The 20818-nt window shown below is 41.9% G+C and overlaps 1 protein-coding gene across 7 annotated transcripts in view; it reads left to right on the top strand.

Moving 5' to 3' along the window:
* The window catches only part of DNAH3 (dynein axonemal heavy chain 3), a 463090-nt gene that overhangs the window by 318314 nt on the left and 123958 nt on the right, over nucleotides 1-20818 (top strand). For all 7 annotated transcript variants that reach the window (XM_079120030.1, XM_079120029.1, XM_079120028.1 and 4 more), the window contains 8 exons: nucleotides 1442-1578; nucleotides 3422-3527; nucleotides 3716-3894; nucleotides 4616-4800; nucleotides 5986-6109; nucleotides 10318-10471; nucleotides 14526-14670; nucleotides 17730-17941. In XM_079120030.1, coding sequence (XP_078976156.1) covers nucleotides 1442-1578; nucleotides 3422-3527; nucleotides 3716-3894; nucleotides 4616-4800; nucleotides 5986-6109; nucleotides 10318-10471; nucleotides 14526-14670; nucleotides 17730-17941 — 1242 coding nt within the window. The remainder of the gene's footprint in view (nucleotides 1-1441; nucleotides 1579-3421; nucleotides 3528-3715; nucleotides 3895-4615; nucleotides 4801-5985; nucleotides 6110-10317; nucleotides 10472-14525; nucleotides 14671-17729; nucleotides 17942-20818) is intronic.

Here is a 20818-nt window from a genome sequence, read left to right as displayed (position 1 = left end):
CTCTGAAGATCTTTCCTGGGGCCAATCGCTAAAAAACTTCCTTAGCAGAGAAGCAGTAGTAGGCAGTGAGCCCCTAGCAGGGACTATTCAGCCCATGGGAGTCATTAAAATAAGAGTAATCTTAGAGACACACATGTGACATTAGGAGGTTGAATTCACAGTGTTCAGGATTGACAGTCACTGCCTTATAATCACAAAGTCATAGGTTTTCCCATCCCCTGAGATAAGAAGATAATCTAGTCTACTCCTTTTTAAAGTCATTTACTTAAGAACATTTACTCTACTGATGCTAGAATTAGAACCCACGTCTGCAGTAGCTTTTATTAGAGAATAAAAATGAGTAGTGGGGGAAGAGGGGCACATCACCACAATAATCATTTTTTATTGAGCACCTACTAAGTGCCAAGCTCTTGCTAGGCTGTGGGGATACAACAGTGAAGAAGTCAAATACGATCCAGGTCCTCATGGTATTTATATTCTAGGGAATACCTTGAACAGCTCATTACAAATTCATTTAATTGCAATTGTGATGAGTGCCAAGCAGAAAAAGTTCAGAAGGTAAACTTAGAGAGAAAGCCAAGATCCACTGGAGGCCCAGGAGGACTCCTAAAGACATGAGACTTGAAAGGAGCAGGGAGCCGAAAGAGGAATAATCCAATCATAAAGCTATAGACAAGTCAGTGGAATAGAAGAAGGAGATCAAGAGGGGAGAGGAGAGGGATGGTAAAGGGGAGGAAATGCAGAATGAATCTCGCAAAATCATGCTGTGTACATGGATAAACACAACTTGACCATATTATAGATTATCATTCAGCCATAAAAGGGAATGAAGTACTAATGCAAGCTTCAATGTACGTAAACATTGAAAACATGTTTAATGAAAGGAATTCCACCTTTATGGATATGTAAAAAGCACCTGTCAAAAATGAATACCAGCTGGGGTTGTCGCTCGGTGGTAGAGTGCTTGCCTAGCCTGTGTGAGGCCTGGGTTCAATCTTCAGCACCACATAAAAGTAAATAAAATAAAGGTCCTTCAACAATTAAAACAAGAAAAAAGAAAAAAAATAGTGAAAGGAAGATCAGTAGAGCAGCAGAAGAAGAATGGGAAGACAGGGGAAAGGAGGGAAGGGCAGGGGAATGGGAACTGAAATGGAGTAAATCAAATTCCACCATGTGTGACTTTGTCAAAATGAACCCAACTACTGTGTATAACTATAATGTTCTCATGGCGGGGAGGGTTGCGGGGGAAGAAGTGATCCAGGCAAGAAGAGAGGAGAGAATAGAAGTAGAGGGAACAGCAGGGTGGTTCCTGTATCACCCGAGAGGAAACAGAGGGAAAATGAGCTGGTTTCCCCAGAAACTAGTCCATTGCTAGAGATCTTGCATTTGGGTATTGTGTCTCTTCTCATGCCTTGACATCCAAAAGTGCTTTCTGCTCTAGGTGGAATCTATCCTGTTCCCAGAGTTGAAGGGATATAACCTGATCCTTGGAACTGTTGACAGTAAAGAAAAACTTGTTTCTGATTTTGTGGATCAAACGTTTGAGGTATTTCAGAAAAATCAAGTTGGCCCCCACAAGTAAGTTGGTTTATCTATAACTTTACTACTCAGTCTTTTGGTGTTGGTTAACTGTCAAGAAATAAGCAATTCCTGTTTCTGCAAATCTGAAACACGTACATAGTATGTCTTGCCAGTAGTTACGTAGGTGTTACTGTTTACCCCCATTTTACCAATGGGGAAACTGTAACTTTCCTGAGGTTACACCAGAAGTAAATAGGAGTGCCAGAATTTGAATTCAATTGCAGATCCATCTCCATTATCTGAAAGTCATGGGACCAGATTTTGGCATTAAAAAATTTCTGGATTTTAGAGAAGTCATCTATCATATATTAGTGGCAGCTTCTGTAAGGTCTAGGGCAATATATTCATGTTTCTTCTGTAAAACCTGCAAATATTCACATCAGTAACCTCACATTAATTCAGGCCAGCTTTTGCCACCAAATGAGTGTTGATACAACTTTGTTTTCTCAGATCTTTTTGGAAGTGGGAATTGAAGGAGAGGGCCCAAGGAACAGTTACCTGAATCCTGTCATTGTCACATGGTAGAACACCTCACAGCTGCCTATGGGGCAGTGACTATTTTAGGGTGATCACTTCCAAACTGAGATTCCTTAAGAGTAAAAGGAGTGTTATTAACACCATGGGACAGTGGGTATAAACTTTGTCTCAGGCAAGCCAGGACATCTGGTTCCCTTAACCAAGGTTTCTTGACTGTACTCTATTGAATTTTTCAATGGGACAATTCTGTATCATGGGAGGCTGTTCTTCATGTGGTTAGATGCTCAGCAGAATCCCCAGCTGCTACCTGCTAAATGTCAACCCCAAATGCCTCCAAACATGGCCAGATATCCCCTGCAGGCCAAAATCACCTCCAATGGAGAACAAGTACTAACCTAAACTGAAAATCATGGTCTCGGAATTGGAAGCCCTGCCCTCAGGAATTTAAGTGGAGATTTTTATTTGAAACACCTGTTTTCTCTGTTCATGGAAACTTATATGTACACTTTGTCTTTCTGGAATGATCGCTCCATGGGCTTCTCTCTGCATCTCAAAGTTTCCAATGTGTTCTCCAACACTTGGAAACCTGTGGGCTCCACTGAGTTCTGCTCACTGAGTATCACCTTGATTTTAATTCAAACTTATTTCAAGATAGGCCATCCCAAATATATCTGTCAATTTTGGGAAAATCTGTTCAGCCACCTCTCTAGGGTCTGAAAACAAATTTTTATTTGATTTAATACACTTGAGGTTAATTGACTTCAAATTTTCATCTTAAAATTAGATATAGAATTTTGGAGCTGGAAGGATGGATGGGAACTAATATGTATTGTACATTCACTGTAAGCATAGTATTAACTGCTATATATACATATATACAATTACATATATATGCATAAGTATATACATGTGTATAAGAGTTAAGATTTACAACAATCCAGGGACTGGGGTTGTGACTCGGTGGTGGAGCACTGGCCTAGCATGTGTGAGGCACTGGGTTTGATTCTCAACGCCACATATAAATAAGTAAATAAATTAAAGGTCCATCAAGAACTAATAAAAAATTTTAAAAAAAGATTTATGACGATCCTATAAGGTATGAATTATCATTTCTCCTTAAAATTGAAAACACCAATTTTTGAAAACCCCAAATATCTAAGTTCATGCAGCAAGAAAGTGACAAATTGAAAGCCAAAATTCAGAATTCCCAGTTTGAGGTACCCTTTGCCACATTACATTTCACTTTCCTGGTTTGGATTCTTTTTTGTTTTTAATGCTATTTTCTGTTTCTTTGGTCACTCTGACTCTTCCGATTTGTTGGTCTGTATTTGTGTTTTTGATTTTATGTTCTTCAACATGGAAGATATTTAAATGTATACAAAAAGTACGATGACTTATTGGATAACACGGCAGAGCAAAACATCACTGCTTTCCTGAAAGAAAATCATGATATTGATGATTTCGTGACGGTAGGAGACTCCTGTTGGTATTTCACACCTTGGTGGTATGTGCTACAGTCAATCCACAGAGTAGTCATTGTGTTTCATTAGGGTATATAATTCTCAGTATTGGACTGGCGTTTGCCATGGAGGAGGCTGGGGCAAACCGATGGAAGCTCAAAGTCAAATCAAGCCACTGAATGTGCTCCTTTCTGCAGAGTATCAATGGCATAAAAAAGAGGAGAAATGAAATTGCATCCATGCACATTACTGTGCCTTTAGCCATGTTCTGCCTTGACACCATGTTCCTCAATTATGATCTCTGCGAGCGAGCCCAAAATCTCAAAGACCGTTTGATTCAATACCAAGTGGATGTAAATCGGGACACCAATAGCAGGTATCATCATTCTGTGTAATTAGCAATAATGTTTGACACTGGTTAAAGTGACCAGAACTTGTGCCTTCCGGCAATGACCAGACTGAAGTTCTAGTTCAAGATTTTTTTCTGCCCCAGAGTGAGAATGATAGGGAATTCAGATCCGTTACATAAGAATAAACTTGCTGGTGTACTGATAAGATGGTGATTATGATTAATTTGGTGCTCCATTTACCATAAAATGTGAGGAGAGTTGTTGGTAGTGTTGATATTCTTATTCTTTTGCTCTACCCATGAGAGTTGGTATGGTTTATTCATTAAGACTATGAGCTTTATAGTCAATGAACCAAAATTTAGATCTTGGCTCTGATACCTAGCAACTGTTTTGCCTGGGGTAAAGTTACTCAGACTTACTTTCTTCCATCACCAAATGTAGATAGTAATAGTATGTATCTTTTGTAATTGTAAGTTTTAAATGATTAACATATGTAAATGGTTAGAATGGGGCATGGTACCTTGTAAGAGCTTAATACCTGTCATTACGTGGCACCATTATTATTGTTACCATCCCTGGGATGTGGTGTGCATGTGAGTATCATCTGGCAAGGGTTCACAGGCAGAGAAAACTTGGTAAACAATGTTGTGGTCTTCTCAATAAGGTTTATGTCTGTTTAGCACAATGGGTCTCATAAGAAGACATTTTTGATGATGATGATGATGGCAGCCATTTCTTTCTCTGCAGCATTTGTAATCAGTACAACACCATTGCCGACAGAGTCAGTGAGATTCCTGCCAACACTAAGGAGCTGGTACTTCTCATTGAATTCTTAAAGAAATCCAGCGATGTCACTGTGTTCAAACTCAGGAGACAACTTAGAGATGCAAGTGAGCGGCTGGAGTTCCTGATGGACTATGCAGACTTGCCCCGTGAGTCCATGCCATGCATGCCCACCTGCATTCATGTGCTTATTATATTTTCATATGTATGTAGAAGATCAAATAAATTTCTATTTTTAGAAATAAGAAGTTGGTGGGGAAAGGGATATAGGAATCCTATCACTAAATATTAGAAGGGCTGCTTTTCAGCTGCCCCGAGGAGGTAGAAGCACTAATTCCATACTCCTCCTCACAGGGATTTGAATCACACCAAGGGGATCTTCTTAGACAAAAGGAAAATGCATCTAGAGACTCTAGCTCTTAGATGCCTGTCTTGGGCATCTTGTGTCTGATATTTCTGGAAATGTCACTTCCAAATGCAGAATCCTTAGATTTTACTTTTCTATAACCTTAATACAGTCCCATCTTTGAGCGGGGGACCAGGTTACTTTCCTTCATGCTCCTGCATATCCAAAAAGGAAAGAAAGGTTCAAAACCCTCTGAAGACTTCTTGGGTCAAGTTGGAGTTCTGAAGTAAGGTTGGAACCCTAAAGGAAAAGTTGGAATGATCTCCACAGCCACTTTCCATCTGAGAACACCTGTGTGCTACCTGGTGTTCATAGTGTGTGTGTATTTGGGGTGGTGTTGATGTGAGGGCAAGATGGGTGTGAAAGTGGAAAGGGGTTCCCTAGCCCTCCATGCATACGTTTATGAGCTGTGCCCTGGACACTGGACTCTCTCATGGTCTCTGCCTCTGAAAGTCATAAGGAAACCCAGTGCATTTAATTTGACCAGAGCCACGGTGGCAGGGCATCTGCCTTTGATACCATTACAGCCATTTAACCAAAGGGAAACAAGCTCAGATGAAGTAAGATGGTTCGAAATGTGGAACCAGAACTTCAATCCAGGTTTCTGACTACTCAGCCAGTAAAACAGAGTCGTTAGAACATAGACTTTGGGGATTGTTAGACAAATTCTACTCTGTCATCTAGCAGTGTAACCTTGACTGCTTGGTTTAACCACTTTGTCTCTTATCTGTAAAAAATGAAGATGATAATGCTATCTACCTTCTAGCCTGGCCCTAGTAAGGACTCAGGACGTGTTGGCATCGTTCATCCAGAGTGGGTCCATTCATTCATGGCCACCCTCCACCTGTTTTGGCTGACCCTTTGACTTGCTGAACTAATTCTCCCCGAGCTGAGCAGTGTCCTAGAGCGGACTGTCTTTGTTCTGCAGAAGAGGACATCAAATTGAACAGCACTCTGTTCCTCTGGCCAGATCAGATTGAAGATATCTTTGAAAACAGCCGAAACCTGCTCCTTAACAAGAGAGATCAGGCAGAAATGGACTTGATCAAAAGGTACAGGGAGAGTCTGGGGTTGTTTTTGAAGTGAGGCCAGGTTCCTAACACCTCCTGCAGGTTCCTGGCGCTGCCTGGATGTGCCACTCCTTTGCAGTGCTTGGGTGAAGACTGAGGCTAGTTGGTGGAGAAGGAATTTCCTTTTGTTTCCCACTGAGGGTTCTTCTCTTTAATCCTGCTTCCCTGTAGTAACCCCTGCCAATGTCTTTCCTCCTGTCTTGAATCATTGGGATTTGGCAGAGCAGAGAGAAACAGGCAAAAATAGTGACACGTAATAACAGCCTCCACCACAGCAATAACAGAAGTGTCAGCCTTGCGTTGGAGGCCACAGATGTGTGTGCTGTCAAGACAGGGAACATAAAGGCATGGCAGGGGGGCTGAGAAACTGACTGTTTTGCAGCTGATCTTGTCCAGGGATAATGTGGCTATAATCATTTTTCATCCATTACGTGTCCATGGGAATTTATTATGGATCTTTACTATGTGGGCTCTATTCTAGACATGCATGTGTTTGGTCATTAAATGAAGACTTTAATCCAGTGACGGAGAAAAGTGTTAAGTGAAGGGGGTCAAGTGTTATGTGGAGGATAGACACACACACACACACGCACCAGCTTGTGACACTTGGACCATGAACTACAGATTCATATGGATTACCCTGTTTTCTTCACACACAAGACTTGCACTCCCTAACTTCAGGTGCTATGATCCCTGCGGACACTTTCAAGAAAGGAAAAGGGTGGATAAAAGTAGACTTCAGACTGGGGGTATAGCTCAATGAAAGAGTGCTTGTGTAGCATGTGTGAGGCCTGGGGTTTAGTCCCCAGCACTGAGAGAGAGAGAGAGAGAGAGACAGACAGACAGACAGACAGACACTTTTACACAGAATGGGAGTTTGGGCTGAGGGGTGAACCCATTCAGCTCCTACCTTGAAAAGAAGACTGCTCCCCAGGGTGTGTAAAAGGAAAGCTTCCTTTGGTTTTTTTTTTTTTTTTTTTTTTCTGCTACAACCTTCTACTTACCTCCTTACCTGAATGAATACTGTCTACAGAGCCCGGAACTTAGCCTGATGAATGGAGGGATATATTTTCAATTCATAGATCATGTCCCAATGCAGTTGTAGATCTGCAGCAAATCTGAGCAGAGTACAAAGGGTTCCCATGTCATGTCCCCAGACCTGCTCCCATACATGGCCATCCCTGTGGAACTGACTGTCATGCCTAACCAGAAAGCAAAACTGTTTTCTGTTAGTTAGATAAATGCACAGAAGCAAGTTTCGTCATCTCTCTGAGCCTCAGTGTCCCTCATCTGGAGAGTGGGATGACATTACAGCAGAACATTGTGCTTAAGGATGAGATGAGATGAGCTGAGAGTGTACCGGTCAGTATCTAGTGCACAGTGGGCATTCCAAAACCATCAGCTTCCCCCTCACTTCTAACCGGGACCCCTTGGGTGAAGAATGCCTTTAGCTTCCAGACTGCTGCCTCGCAGGTGCACTTTAGAATGAAGTACCCGGAGGCGGTCAGTGCTGTTGAACTTCAGAGGAGTGAGGATGGGTCCTGGGAAGAGGGGGAGCAGCTGTCACTTCCAGTGAGGGCAGAAGAGCACTGGGCTTCTCCTTTTTGAGGGCTCTCAGCCTGATCCCGGCACCTGGTTCCTGGGCTCAGCAGCAGAGGCCATGGAGGAGCCATCCAGAAGAGGCACGTCAAGGCCACCCTGGCCCAGCCCTCCCCTTGCTGAACCTTAGACATCCATCCTGTCCGTCATTTTGCGTTTATCCTGAGGGGATCCTGGGAGGAGGCTGGAGTAATATTCATGTTTCATTTGTCTTCTATGCAAACAATCCCATTTCCTTTCTAAGAAGCTTGACCTGGTTTTCCCAACCCTCATTAACTTTTGGCTTCGGTGCTAGTTATTCTCCTTGAGCTGCCCCCACCCCTCCCTGCTGTCCATTCTCCTTCTACTCTGTCTGAGAGGCTGACGTCCAGATTGTGGCCTCCGGTTCCCTCATCCCTGGGATCCAGGCCAGGCTCTGCCAGTGGAGTCTCCGACAGGAGGCTGGAGAGTGATTGAAGGCCCTTTTCTCCTCTCCCTCTCTGCTCAGCCCTGGGGCTCTGGGTGGCAGTGCCAGCTGCTCTGTGGTCCCAGTTCTCCTTGTCCCCTCATGCCCAGGGGCTGTAAGGGCTGGTCTCTAGTTGCCTACTATTTACTGTTTTGTTCTTTTAACCCTAACCAGTATCCCACCTCTGTAGAACATCAAAGATTATTCTATTTCCTGAATAATTTTCCAGAATTCTGGCCAATCTCCCCCATCTTTAAATTTTTCCATTATCCTTCCTTGGACTCCAGGTGGACAACTCATTTACTCAACCTAATTTCCTGAGTGAGCTATTGTATAGAATGCATATACAAACACACACAATACATTCATATACATGTATTCCAATGGATGTATACATACATATGAACTCAAAAAATTCTAAGAAGAAATTATTTAATGATGTACATTAGTTATCTATTGAGGCATATCAAAACACAACAAGTTAAGACAATTAAAAAATAGTTATCTCACAGAATCCATGGGTTGTAAATCCCAGTACAGCTTAACTATGTTCCTGTGGCTCAAGGTCCCTCATGGACTTGGAGTCAGGGTCTGAGCTGAGGCTGTGGCCTCATCCGAGGGCTCAAATGGGGAGGACCTCGATCTAGGCCCACTCACAGGACGTTAGTAGGATTCAGTTGCTCATGAACTGTTGGCCAGACACCACTGTCTGTTCCTTGCCACGGGGCCTCTCCACAGGCTAGCTCACAGCACAGCAGCTGTTTTCCTTCAGAGCAAGAGAAAGAACGAGAATGCAAGATAGAAGCCAGTCTTTCTGTGAGCTCATTTTGGAAGCGACGCCCCATCCCTTTTGCCATATTCTGTCTGTAAGAAGTGAGTTATTACCCAGGGTAAGGACACCAGGAGGTGGGGTCCTTAGGCTGCTTCCCACACAATGCGATTAGAAATAAAACCCAAATCACATCACTCAAATCACTTGAAAATAACTCTTATACTCTCAGGAGGAGGAGAGAACATTAAAACTGCCATAACAGAATTAAATATTTTAAAGATAATAGCCAAATTTATGGAGTGTCACTGAAGCTATTCTCAATGGCACATTCTCTTGTTTATTCAACGAATATTGACTGTTTGCTATGTGCCAGATACTCTGCCAAGTGCTGGAAATACAACAGGGAATTAAGGAGACAAAAACTATTTTTATAGATTTACATTCCACTGAATGAGAACAAACACTAGTGTAGTGATTATTGTGTAGCAGGCTCCATTCTGAGCATTTTGTGTTAGTTTACTATGAAGCAGATACTTTTTCTCTATTTTATATCTCTGAGGCACAGAGAGCTTAAGTGATTTGCCCAAGTCCACATAACTATTAAGTGGCAGTGTAAACATCTGAACCAAGCCCGTCTGGCTCCAGATCCTGTCCTTTAAGCACTGTATCCTTCTACCTGATTAGGAAAGGGGAGAATTAAGTTTGAGACCAGCTCTGTTGATCATATGGATGACGTAGATGAATCTCTGTAAACACCCCCTGCCCCCTGGCCACCCCAATCCCTCTAGCTGAAATAGCCCTCCCCAGATTGATCCACTAACCACTGGGTTTTTGTTTTCTTTAGAGTATTTGTCACTATCAGAAATATCTCATTTCATTTTCATCCTATCTGTGGATCCATTCATCCCCCCATCCATGTTTATCATCTAGGTCTCCCCCGATTAAAATGTGTTCCATGAGGATAGAGAGCTTAATAACATGCTTCACTGATTTATTTGTGATGCTTAGAGTAGTTCTGGAATGTATTCAGCACTCGGTAATAAATATCCAATAGCTGAGTGAATACGCAATAGGTATATACATCCATACAGCCACACATCCAACATACATTGTACATATATGAACTTACCTGTACAGGAAAACATCTGGAAATGTTCAATCACCAAGAGGCTCACAGCTGGTCCATCTCTGGCAGGTGGAATCATATAGGTGGTTTAACTTATTTTTTCTTCTTCATGTATTTTTAGATAAATAGGTAGAGAGAGAGAAAGAGAGGAGGGGGGATCCGCAGATGCCGGATCAACTTCTTCCCAGAGTGAGCAATGAACGATCACAGAGCAGAGTTTTCCAGTGTCATCGGGCTTTTATTTTCAGGTGCTCAGAGTTTGAGTCGAAACTCGAAGGCTACGGCAAGGAACTGGAAGGCTTCAGAAAGCGGGAAGTGATGACTACAGAGGAAATGAAGAACAATGTTGAAAAGCTTCATGAGCTTTCAAAGAACTTGGATCAGGCGCTGGTGGAATTTGAGGTTTGGGATCCCGGGGTGGGGACTTAGGACTCTGCTGATTCTGGTTCTTGGTTTTGTATTTTCCTAATAATATCTGTCAGGGGGATAGTATTGATTGATGGATTAACTGACTCGTTCTGTCATTGGTACTTTCAACCACCTTTTTCCACACCCCTACATTACAACATGAGCCACGTTTGTGAGCCACGTATGCACACGAAGAAGCAATTATAATGGGGTAACTGCTTACATGTATTCAGCTTTTATTACGCGCTCAGTGACGTGCAGAGGGCTCCCACGTGTGATATCTCATTTAAGGTCTGCAGCAAACTCCTGGGGCTTGTTTTCCCCCTTATCCCTATTTGAAGTGGGAAAGCTAAAACTTGGAGACACTAAATAACTTTCCTCAGAAGATTAGCTGGTAAGTGTTTTGAAAAAAATTGTTCCAGTTAGTTCTACCCCACAGTAGAATGCATTTTGACACATGGTACAGAAATGGAGCACAACTTCTCATTCCTCTGGCTGTACATGGTACAGAGTCACACTGATAGGGTGACCACACATGTATAGAGGGTCATAATGTCCATCTCATTCCACCATCCTTCTCACCCCCACACCCCCTCCCCTTCCCTCCCTCCCCTGTGCCCAATCCAAAGTTCCTTCATTCTTCCCTACCCACCCCCCATTCTGGATCAGCATGTGCTTATTAGAGAAAACATTCAGCCTTTGGTTTTTTGGGTTTGGCTTATTTCGCTTAGCATAATTTTCTCTAGTTCCATCCATTTACCTGCAAATGCCATAATTTCATTCTTCTTTAAGTCTGAGTAATATTCCATTGCGTATATACCACATTTTCTTTATCCATTCATCTGTTGAAGGGCATCTAGGTTGATTCCATAGTTTTGCTATTGTGAATTGAGCTGCTATAAACATTGATGTGGCTGTGCCACTGTAGTATGCTAATTTTAAGTCTTTTGAGTATAAATTGAGGAGTGGGGATAGCTGGGTCAAATGGTGGTTCCATTCCAAGTATTCTAAGGAATCTCCATACTGCTTTCCATACTGATTATACCAATTTGCAGTCCCACCAGCAATGTATGAGTATACCTTTTTCTGCATTCTTGATATTTGCCAGTCTGACAGGAGTAAGATGAAATCTTAGAGTAGTTTTGATTTGCATTTCTCTAACTGCTAGAGATGTTGAACATTTTTTTTCATATGTTTGTTGATTGATTATATTTCTTCTGTGAAGTATCTGTTCAAATTCTTATCTCATTTATCGATTGGGTTATTTGCTTTTTTGGTGTTAAGTTTTTTGAGTTCTTTATATATCCTGGAGTTCTTTATATATCCTGGAGATTAGTGATGTATCTGAGGTGTGTGTGGTAGAGATTTTCTCCCAATCCGTAGGCTCTCTCTTCACATTACTGATTGCTGAGAAGAAGCTTTTTAGTTTGAATCTATCCATTTATTAATTCTTGATTTTTACTTCTTGTGCTTTAGGAGTCTTGTAAAGGAAGTCAAGTTCTAAGCCAACATTTCTGTTAGGTACAAGGTCTCTGTTCTAGTGCCTAAGTCTTTGATCCACTTTGAGCTGATTTTTGTGCAGGGTGAGAGATAGAGGTTTAATTTCATTTTGCTACATGTGGATTTCCAGTTTTTTCAGGACCATTTGTTGAAGAGGCTTTTTTCTCCAATGTATGTTTTTGGTGTCTTTGTCTGATATGAGATAACCATATTCATGTGGGTTTGTCTCTGTGTCTTTTATTCTGTTCCATTGGTTTACCTGTCTATTATGGTGCCAATACCATGCCTTTTTTTGTTATTATAGCTCTGTGGTATAGTTTTAGGTCTGGTATTGTGATGCCTCTTGTTTCACTCTTCCTGCTAAGGATTGCTTTGACTATTCTGGGTCTCTCGTTTTTCCAGGTGAATTTCATGATTGCTTTTTCTAGTTCTAAGAATAATGTCATTGGGATTTTAATAAGAATTGTATTAAATCTGTATGTTTTTGGTTGTATGATCGTTTTGGCAATATTAATTCTGCCTATCAAAGAGCTTGAGAAATATTTCCATCTTCAAAAATCATCTTCAATTTCTTTCTTTAGTATTCTGTAGTTTTCATTGTAGTGATTTCTCACCTCTTTTGTTAGATTAAATCCCAAGTTTGTTTTTTTTTTTTTTTTTTTTGAGGTTATTGTGAATGGGGTAGTTTTCCTAATTTCTCTTTCAGTGGACTCATCACTAACGTATAGAAATGCATTTGATTTATGGGTATTGATATCATATCCTGCTACTTTGCTGAATTCATTTATTAGTTCTAGAAGTTTTCTGGTAGAATTTTTTGGATCCTCTAAATATAGAATCATGTCATAGGCAAATACTGATAGTTTAAGTTCTTTTCCTATTTGTATCCCTTTAATTTCTTTCATCTGTCTAATTACTCTGGCTAGATTTTCAAGGACTATGTTAAATATAAGTGGCGAGAGTCCCTTCCCTGTTCCAGGTTTTAGAGGGAATGCTTTCAATTTTTCTCCATTTAAAATGATGTTGGCCTTAGGCTTAGCGTAGATAGCTTTTACAGTGTTGAGGTATGTTCCTACTATTCCTAGTTTTTCTAGTGTTTTTAACATGAAGAGGTGCTGTATTTTGTCAAATGCTTTTTCTGCATCTATTGAGATGATCATGTGATTCTTGTTTTCAAGGCTATTGATGTGATGAATTATGTTTATTGATTTTTGTATATTGAACCAACCTTGCATCCCTGGGATGAACCCCACTTGATTATGGTGCACTAGCCTTTTAATATGTTTTTGTATGAAATTTGCCAGAATTTTATTGAGAATTTTTGCATCTATGTTTATCAGGGATATTGGTCTGAAATTTTCTTTCCTTGATGTCTTTGTCTGGTTTTGTTCTCAGCGTGATATTAGCCTCACAGAATGAGTTTGGAAGGGTTCCCTCCTTTTCTGTTTCATGGAATAATTTGAGGAGTATTAGTGTTAATTCTTCTTTGAAGGTTTTGTAGAACTTGGCTAAGAATCTGTCTGCTCCTGGGCTTTTCTTGATTGGTAGCCTTTTGATGGCATCTTTTATTTCATTGCTTGAAATTGATCTGTTTACATTGTGTATGTCCGCCTGATTCAGTTTGGGTAGATCATATGTGTCTAGAAATTAGTCAATGTCTTTGAGATTTTCTATTTTATTTGAGTATAAATTTTCAAATAGTTTCTGATTATCTTCTGTATTTCAGTAGTGTCTGTTGTGATATTTCCTTTCATCACAAATTTTAGTAATTTGTTTTCTCTTCATTAGTGTAGCTCAGGGTTTATTGATTTTATTTATTTTTTCAAAGAACCAACTTTTCATTTTGTCAGTTTTTTTGAATTGTGTCTTTTCTTTCAATTTCATTGACTTTATTTGCGCTTTTCTCCTGCTTTTGGTGTTGTTTTGTCCTTTTTCTAGTGCTTTGAGATGTAACGTTAGGTCATTTATTTGTTGACTGTTTATTCCTTTAATGAATGAGCTCAATGCAGTGAACTTTCCTCTTAGTACTGCCTTCATAGTGTCCCAGAGATTTTGAGATGTTGTATCGGTGTTCTCATTTAGCTGGTAAGTTTTTTTTTGGTGTGTGTGTGTGTATGTGTGGTGCTGGGGATTGAACCCAGGACCTTGTGCATGTGAGCTATGTACCTGGCCCTAGTGGTAAGTGTTTTTAGCCTTTAAAGTTCTCTGAGGGAAATCCAATTGGGAAGGCCTGGAAACAGTCTTATAAGCCACTAAAGCACATGCGGAAATCAGGAAACCTGAGACAGAACATGGTACATTGGAAACAAAGATGGATCAAGTAGCAAATTATCCTACAGTTTCCACCAACTGGACCTCAGCTGCCATGGCCCTTGGAAGTAGCAGAGGGACCTTCTTGCTGGAGTCCGGATCTTATTTTCCTTTACTTTCGAATGAGTGAGCATCTTCCTGCTCTGGGTTTTCAAGGTGCTGAGAAATTTGCCCTTGAGGCTTTTAGGGTTCAGGAGCACCACCTCCCCAATAGACAGAGTTCCCTCTTGTCCTGCAGTTGATTAACAAAGAGGAAGAGCTGTTGGAAAAGGATAAGAGTACCTTCCCTCTTCTGCAAACCCTGATAACCAACAAAATACCTTACGAGCAGCTGTGGGTGACGGCCTACGAGTTCAGCACCAAGTCCGAGGAATGGATGAATGGTATGCCCAGTTCTCAGTCTGCAGGGGCAGAACGGGGATGGGAAGGGGGGCCCCTTCCAAGCAGTTCTGATGCCAGGCACAGTGGTGCATGCCTGTAATCCCAGCGACTCAGAAGGCTGAGGCAGGAGGATGGCAAGTTTGAGGCCAGCCTGGGTAACTTAGTGAGACCCGGTCTCCAAAAGTCAAAAGGACTGAGAATGTATCTCAGTGGTAAAGTGCCCTGGGTTCAATCCCTGTACAAACAAAGGAAAGGAAAGGAAGAAGGAAACAAATAAACAAGGTCTGTTTTTCATAGTCTGTCTGAACTTTTTATCGAATTCTGACACTCCAGATTAAAACAGCCACAGTCAACATTTTCTGAGTGATAACAAAGGAAAGTGGGGATCGAAGTGCCAGACCTGTTGCCAGAGCAAATAGGATGGGCAGTGCCCAGAGCCAGGGACCAGAGAGAGGCAGAAGCAGGGAGGATGAGGTGGCAGTTCCTCTCCGGTGCTGCTTCAGGAAGAGCCAGCGTGCCATTGGCCTCCGTAAGCCACCTTTTACTCTGGCCTCTGGAGTTAGGGCAGAATGGAGATGGTAGAATCAGAAGACTTCATGGTGGAGCCGGCATGGAATAAGGGGCAGGGAGGAAGAGGGAAGAACCTAAGCTGACTTCCAGATTACTGGCTCAGGCAATTGGGTAGGCCTTGCCTCCACAGAACAGAGAGATGACAAATTTGTTGAGGGAAAATACACTTGAATACATTGATTTCCACATGTCTTCAAACATCCAAATGGAAATTGTTTGAGTCAGTTTTTTAGTTGCAGTGACCAAAAGACCTGACCAGAATAATTTTAAGGAGAAAAAGTTTACTTGGGGCTCATGGTTTCAGAGGTCTCAGTCCATAGATAGCTGACTCCATTCCTCAGGGCCCCAGGAGGGGTAGAACGTCATGGCAGAATGGTGTGGTGGAGAAAAGCAGTTCAAGACATCACACCAGGAAGAAAGAGAGAGAGAGAGAGAAAGAGAGAGAGAGAGAGAGTCCACTCATCACATATAAAATATGTACCCCAAAGGCACACCCCCAATAACCCACCTCCTCCAGCCACACCCCACCTGCCTTCAGTTAATCCCTATCAGGATTAATGCACCAATTGGGTTAAGGCTCTTTTAACCCTCTTAACACCTATAAACTCTCCTGCACACATGAGCTTTAGGGGACACCTAATATGTAAACCATAACAGAAATATTAATTAGTAGTTGAATATGTCAGTATGGACTTTAGGAGATGGGTTTGGATGGAGTGGTTTATAGAGGAGTAATTAAGGTGTAGATGATAATTAGAAGCATAGATGACATCACCTCTGGAGAAGGTTTAAGAACAGAGGATAAAATTGGGGACCCTTAAGCTTATTTCTGATGCTTCAGTATTGCAAACACAACTGAAATGAACGTTTTTACTGCTGGTTTTCTGGATACCACTCTGAGGCTTTTCTTGAGATGAATTCCTGAAAGGGAAATGGCTAGATCAGAGGCTAGATTATGAAAATTGTTAAGATTTAAAAGAATACTTCAGTTATTATCTTCCAGAAAAGTTAGACATTTTGATTCATTCTTTTTCTTGTGTTTCTTAAAGAGGACCCAACAAACCTGGTAAAGAATAGTTTTGAAAAAAATTTTTTGTCAATTTGATATTTAAAATGATTATTTTTAAAAAAGTATTCTTTCCCTTATTCACAATTGAAATGGAATATTTATTGAGAAATCAAATTTCTTGTTTTATAAATGTCCAGGAAAAGGGCTTTGGACTGAGAAATGCTGTCTGCCCATAGCCTGATTTGTTGCACAAAATCCAGGCACATCATGTCCTCTGTCCCTGACTCAGTGGAGCAGGAACAGTGGCTTGGTAAAATTACGTACTTCATTCATCCTACTCGTAAACTCAATTCAGCCAGTCCCTCCCAAGTAGAAGCTGCTCCTTCCTTGTAGGTGCTTTTCCTGTTCCAAACCAGCACCTACAGAGTTTCTGATGTACAGATGGAACCCACATGTCTTTTTCTTTTTTAAGTTTTAATTTTTGATCACTCAGCAAAAATGTTGAGTGGATGAAGCATGTTGAATGAACGCAGCTACGTTTAGTGCAGGCAATCCTGAAAGAAACATGCTTTTGAGTAAGTTAGCAGCATCACGATGGAAGAGTTAATGCTGATTTGAAATATCCAGGGGGATGGACACAGCAGTCTGCTATGATTTTGGCTGACTCTGGAACCCAAGTGCTAAAGATTCCCTACAAGAGTAAAGAGGGAGAAGGAATTCATGCTGTGGAGCACACCTTTTTTTTAAAAAAAGAAGGTGTCATTCTTTGTTTTATAAATAAATTCCAATCCCCAGCCCTTTTTTATATTTTATTTAGAGTCAGGTTCTCTCTGAGTTGCTTAGGGCTTCACTAAATTGCTGAGGCTGGCTTTGAACTTATGATCCTCCTGCTTCAGACTCTCAAGCTACTGGGATTACAAGCATAAGCCACTGTGCCTGGCAGGTTGTGTCTTTTCTACAGTTTTTCCTTAGGTAGCATCTGTCTCAAATAAAAGTTTTAATGGGTGACTACTAAAAATAAATAAATAAATAAATAATTTGAAGTGTATATAGAACTTGCCAGAAGTACACAAAGGGCTCCCGTGTCCCCATTCACCCACATTCCCTGAGCCTTATTTCGCAGCATGTTGGAACTCCTTTTAGTACTTCTAGGAGAGCACTTAAAAATCGTAACAACTGCCACCCTAACTGTACATCTGTACGTGCCAGGTGTGACGTGAGCCACTCATGTGTTCCTTTCCCAGTTATCCTCCATGCTGTCCATTATCACCCCTGCATTGCAGGCACTGCTTTCGAGGCTAAGACAAGTTCCTTAACAGGCCAAGTTAGCCCGGCTACCTTGAGGTTTCCCCCAGAGCCTGTGCTTGTTCCAACGTCCTGTTGACTGGCTCAGTCCTAAGTTCAGGGACTTAAAGGTAGACCTGACCAACATCTACTCGTTGGCCTGACCCTTCTTCCCTCACCCCGTCTTTTCTGTTCCAGGCCCCCTCTATCTACTGAATGCTGAGGAAATCGCAGAGGAGATAGGGAACATGTGGAGGACGACGTATAAGTTGATCAAAACCTTAGCTGATGTGCCTGCACCCAGGCGCTTAGCAGAGAATGTCAAGATAAAGATCGAAAAGTTCAAGCAGCACATTCCTATCCTCATCATTGCCTGCAACCCGGGGATGAAAGACAGGCACTGGCAGCAGGTTCATATCATGGCTCACCCCTCTGGCCCAGCCCTTGCCTAGTCCCGGTGACCCTTCGGGAGGCGGGAAACTTGACTGAGTTGAGCTTCTCCTTGCTGAAAGGAGAATCTACTTGAGACCAAGTGGATGGTGATGGTAGCCTTGGAAGAAAGGGAAGGGGTGGGATATGGAATGACCTTCCTGCCTCAGGGTCAGGTTGAGCCTCCCTTAGGAACCTGTGCTGGTTCAGTGAATATTAATCAAGCCAGTGGCCACAGAGGGTCTCCTTGTCTGCTTTACTAGAGGTCCTAAAGAGTAATAGAGTGTTAAATTACAGATGGTTTGTTCCTTGACATAGCATACGCAAAAAAGAAATGGTTTGATTCCTGCTCAGGCTGACTTTGCAGTGCAGTTTCATGGTCAAACAGCCCATCTCCAGAAATAATTTTGCACTCCTGTTACAGCTCTTTGAGCCTATAAATGAGAATAATAAATATTCTTCCTAAAAATAGTTCAAATTTTTATAATCTATCAAGTGTGAGGTTGATAAGTGTGGTGTGAGCATTAAGTGGAAAAAGAAAACTCACCCAATTTCTAAAATAATCACCACATTCAAGGACTAGCAATGGCCTTGAAACGTGCTTCCCAGGGAATTGCTCCCTGTGGAGGTAGAGATGTGACTGACTTCCTGTGGCAGGACTTGACCGGAAATCCCCTCTCTCAGAATCATGGACATGGCCGAGGACCTTGTTTCTGGAGGAACCCAACCTGACAACACATGCATTACCTTTAGGAAGATGAACCCCTGAACCCAGTGGTTAGGAACGTTTTGGTCCCTTCAGGAGGGACTGGATGCATGAAAGTTTCAGGCTTCTTCTGTAGCAGGGAGTTACTTTCAATTTCTCTGAAAGCCTTGAGACTGAAGAAAGGCATGAAAGAGGTCATCTGTGTGGACTCGTGGCCTTGGAATGTCCCAGGAGGGGAGCTGCAAAGGGTGCCACAGGGCTATCCTCTCCACCTCGCTGAACTCGAACCTAGATCTGCATGGGGGTTATGGAGGTGGGATGGACAGGTGGCCTCTGTTAGAGCCAAGTTTCTCTATGAGATGGCGTCATCGAAAGTGTCCTCATAGAGGACCTTTAAAGAACACTCTTGGGGTGGGAACCCCATTCCCTCCCACTTGGTACTCCCTCTGTGATGACGCTCTTCTTGCATGGGGCACTTTAAAAATCCCAACCATTCTTAACTCTCATTTAAAGACTTATATAGACCAATTGGGAAAAAAAATGTTCCTTGGAATTATAATCCAATAATGGCAATAATGGTGAAAACGCATCCAGCACAGCGGCGTCGTGGGTGCTGCGTTGCTTCCATTATTTGGATTCTCCCATTTCATCCTCACAACGACCCTTTGAAGTAGGGACTATTATTATCTCCATTTCCCAGAGAGGAAAACGGAGACTGGAGAGATTAAGTCAATTGTCACATGGCTAGTTGGTGGACAAGGAGGAAATGTTCTGTTCAACTCAACTAGAAAGATAAAAAAAGAGGGCAAGAAATGTCAGGCAGGGGAAGGGGGCTGGCAGTAGGGGGCAGTAAACCATAGGGAAAAGTGGAGATGGCTCCAGGAAGGTGGCTCCTGAGGAATGAGCCCGTAAGTGGAAGCCCATGAGTTGAGCAGAGAAAGGTGGGCTCAGAAAGGACAGGGTCTCCAGGTGCACACAGGCTGTCTCCACTCAAGAGCCCATTTCTGCCAGTTCTGTAGATTGTACCATGAGCCACCCCAATGACAGCTCTGGGCTGGGGGAAGCCATCTGTCCTGATGCCTGAGTCAGGAGATGTATTTGTACAGATTCTGGCTCTGTGAGAAAGTTCTACAGGTGAAACCATTTGTAGCTCCGAGGCTAGAGAGGTCTTCTGGAACCACAGGTGGCTGTGCTGTGTGGTTCCTGGCCACTCACCAGAACTTAAGCAGGAAAAACTAGTACCCCTGTTTGGGGCACAGACTCTATAGATGTCCACAAAAGGGTTGCTTCAGTAGTTTAAAACAAGGTGGAGCAAGGTAACATTTGACCTTAGGAAGGAACTGCACTGTTCTATACTAAAGCTGGCACCTGTCCAATAGAAAAAAAGAAAACCCACGCTATACATAGATTTTAGTTTCTAGTAGCCATAGTTTAAAAAGAAAAGGACAAGTAAAATTAATTTTGAGAATATACTTGATTAAAAAATTAAAAAAAGCACATGCCTGTATTCTTAGTGACTTGAGAGGATAAGGCAGAAAGATCACAAGTTTGAGGTCAGTCCAGGCAACTTAGTAAGACCCTGCCTCAAAATGAAAAATAAAAAGGGCGGGAGATGTAACTCAATAGTAAAAGCACCCCTGGGTTCAACTCCCAGCACCAAAAAAAAAAAAAAAAAAGGATTTAACTAAACGTACCCAAGTTGTTAGCATTTACATACTAATATGAAAATGTTAATGTGAAATATTTGGAATGTGGCACGTTTTCACACTTCGCACATTTAAAGTGCTCAAGAACCATATGGGGCTAATGCCTACGTGCTGGACAGTGTAGATCTAGGTGCTTAGAATTAGAAAGCCAGACGTCTTGTCAATCTCTGTAATCAACAGAACCAAACAAAAGCAATTAAAAAATTAAACTACCAATCTCAGTTCTTTCCACTTTGCCACATGCTTTCCATAGCTGTGTCCTTTAGTCTCACAGATATTGTGTTACTCTGAACTACTGTTTCAGAGATGTAAGAGAATAAGGAGACTAGGGCCACCAGGGTAGGATGTCTGCTGCACAACTCTAGGAAATATTAATTTTGTGCACGACAGCATGAAATGTGTTTTCTAGAGTTATGCAGTATATAACTTGCATAACTGTAGAAGAC

The sequence above is a fragment of the Sciurus vulgaris genome (assembly GCF_902686455.1).
Source record: "Sciurus vulgaris genome assembly, chromosome: 18".
Classification (NCBI taxonomy): domain Eukaryota; kingdom Metazoa; phylum Chordata; class Mammalia; order Rodentia; family Sciuridae; genus Sciurus; species Sciurus vulgaris.
The sequence above is the reverse complement of the archived record's forward strand: the minus strand, read 5'-3'. Positions and strand labels throughout refer to the sequence as shown.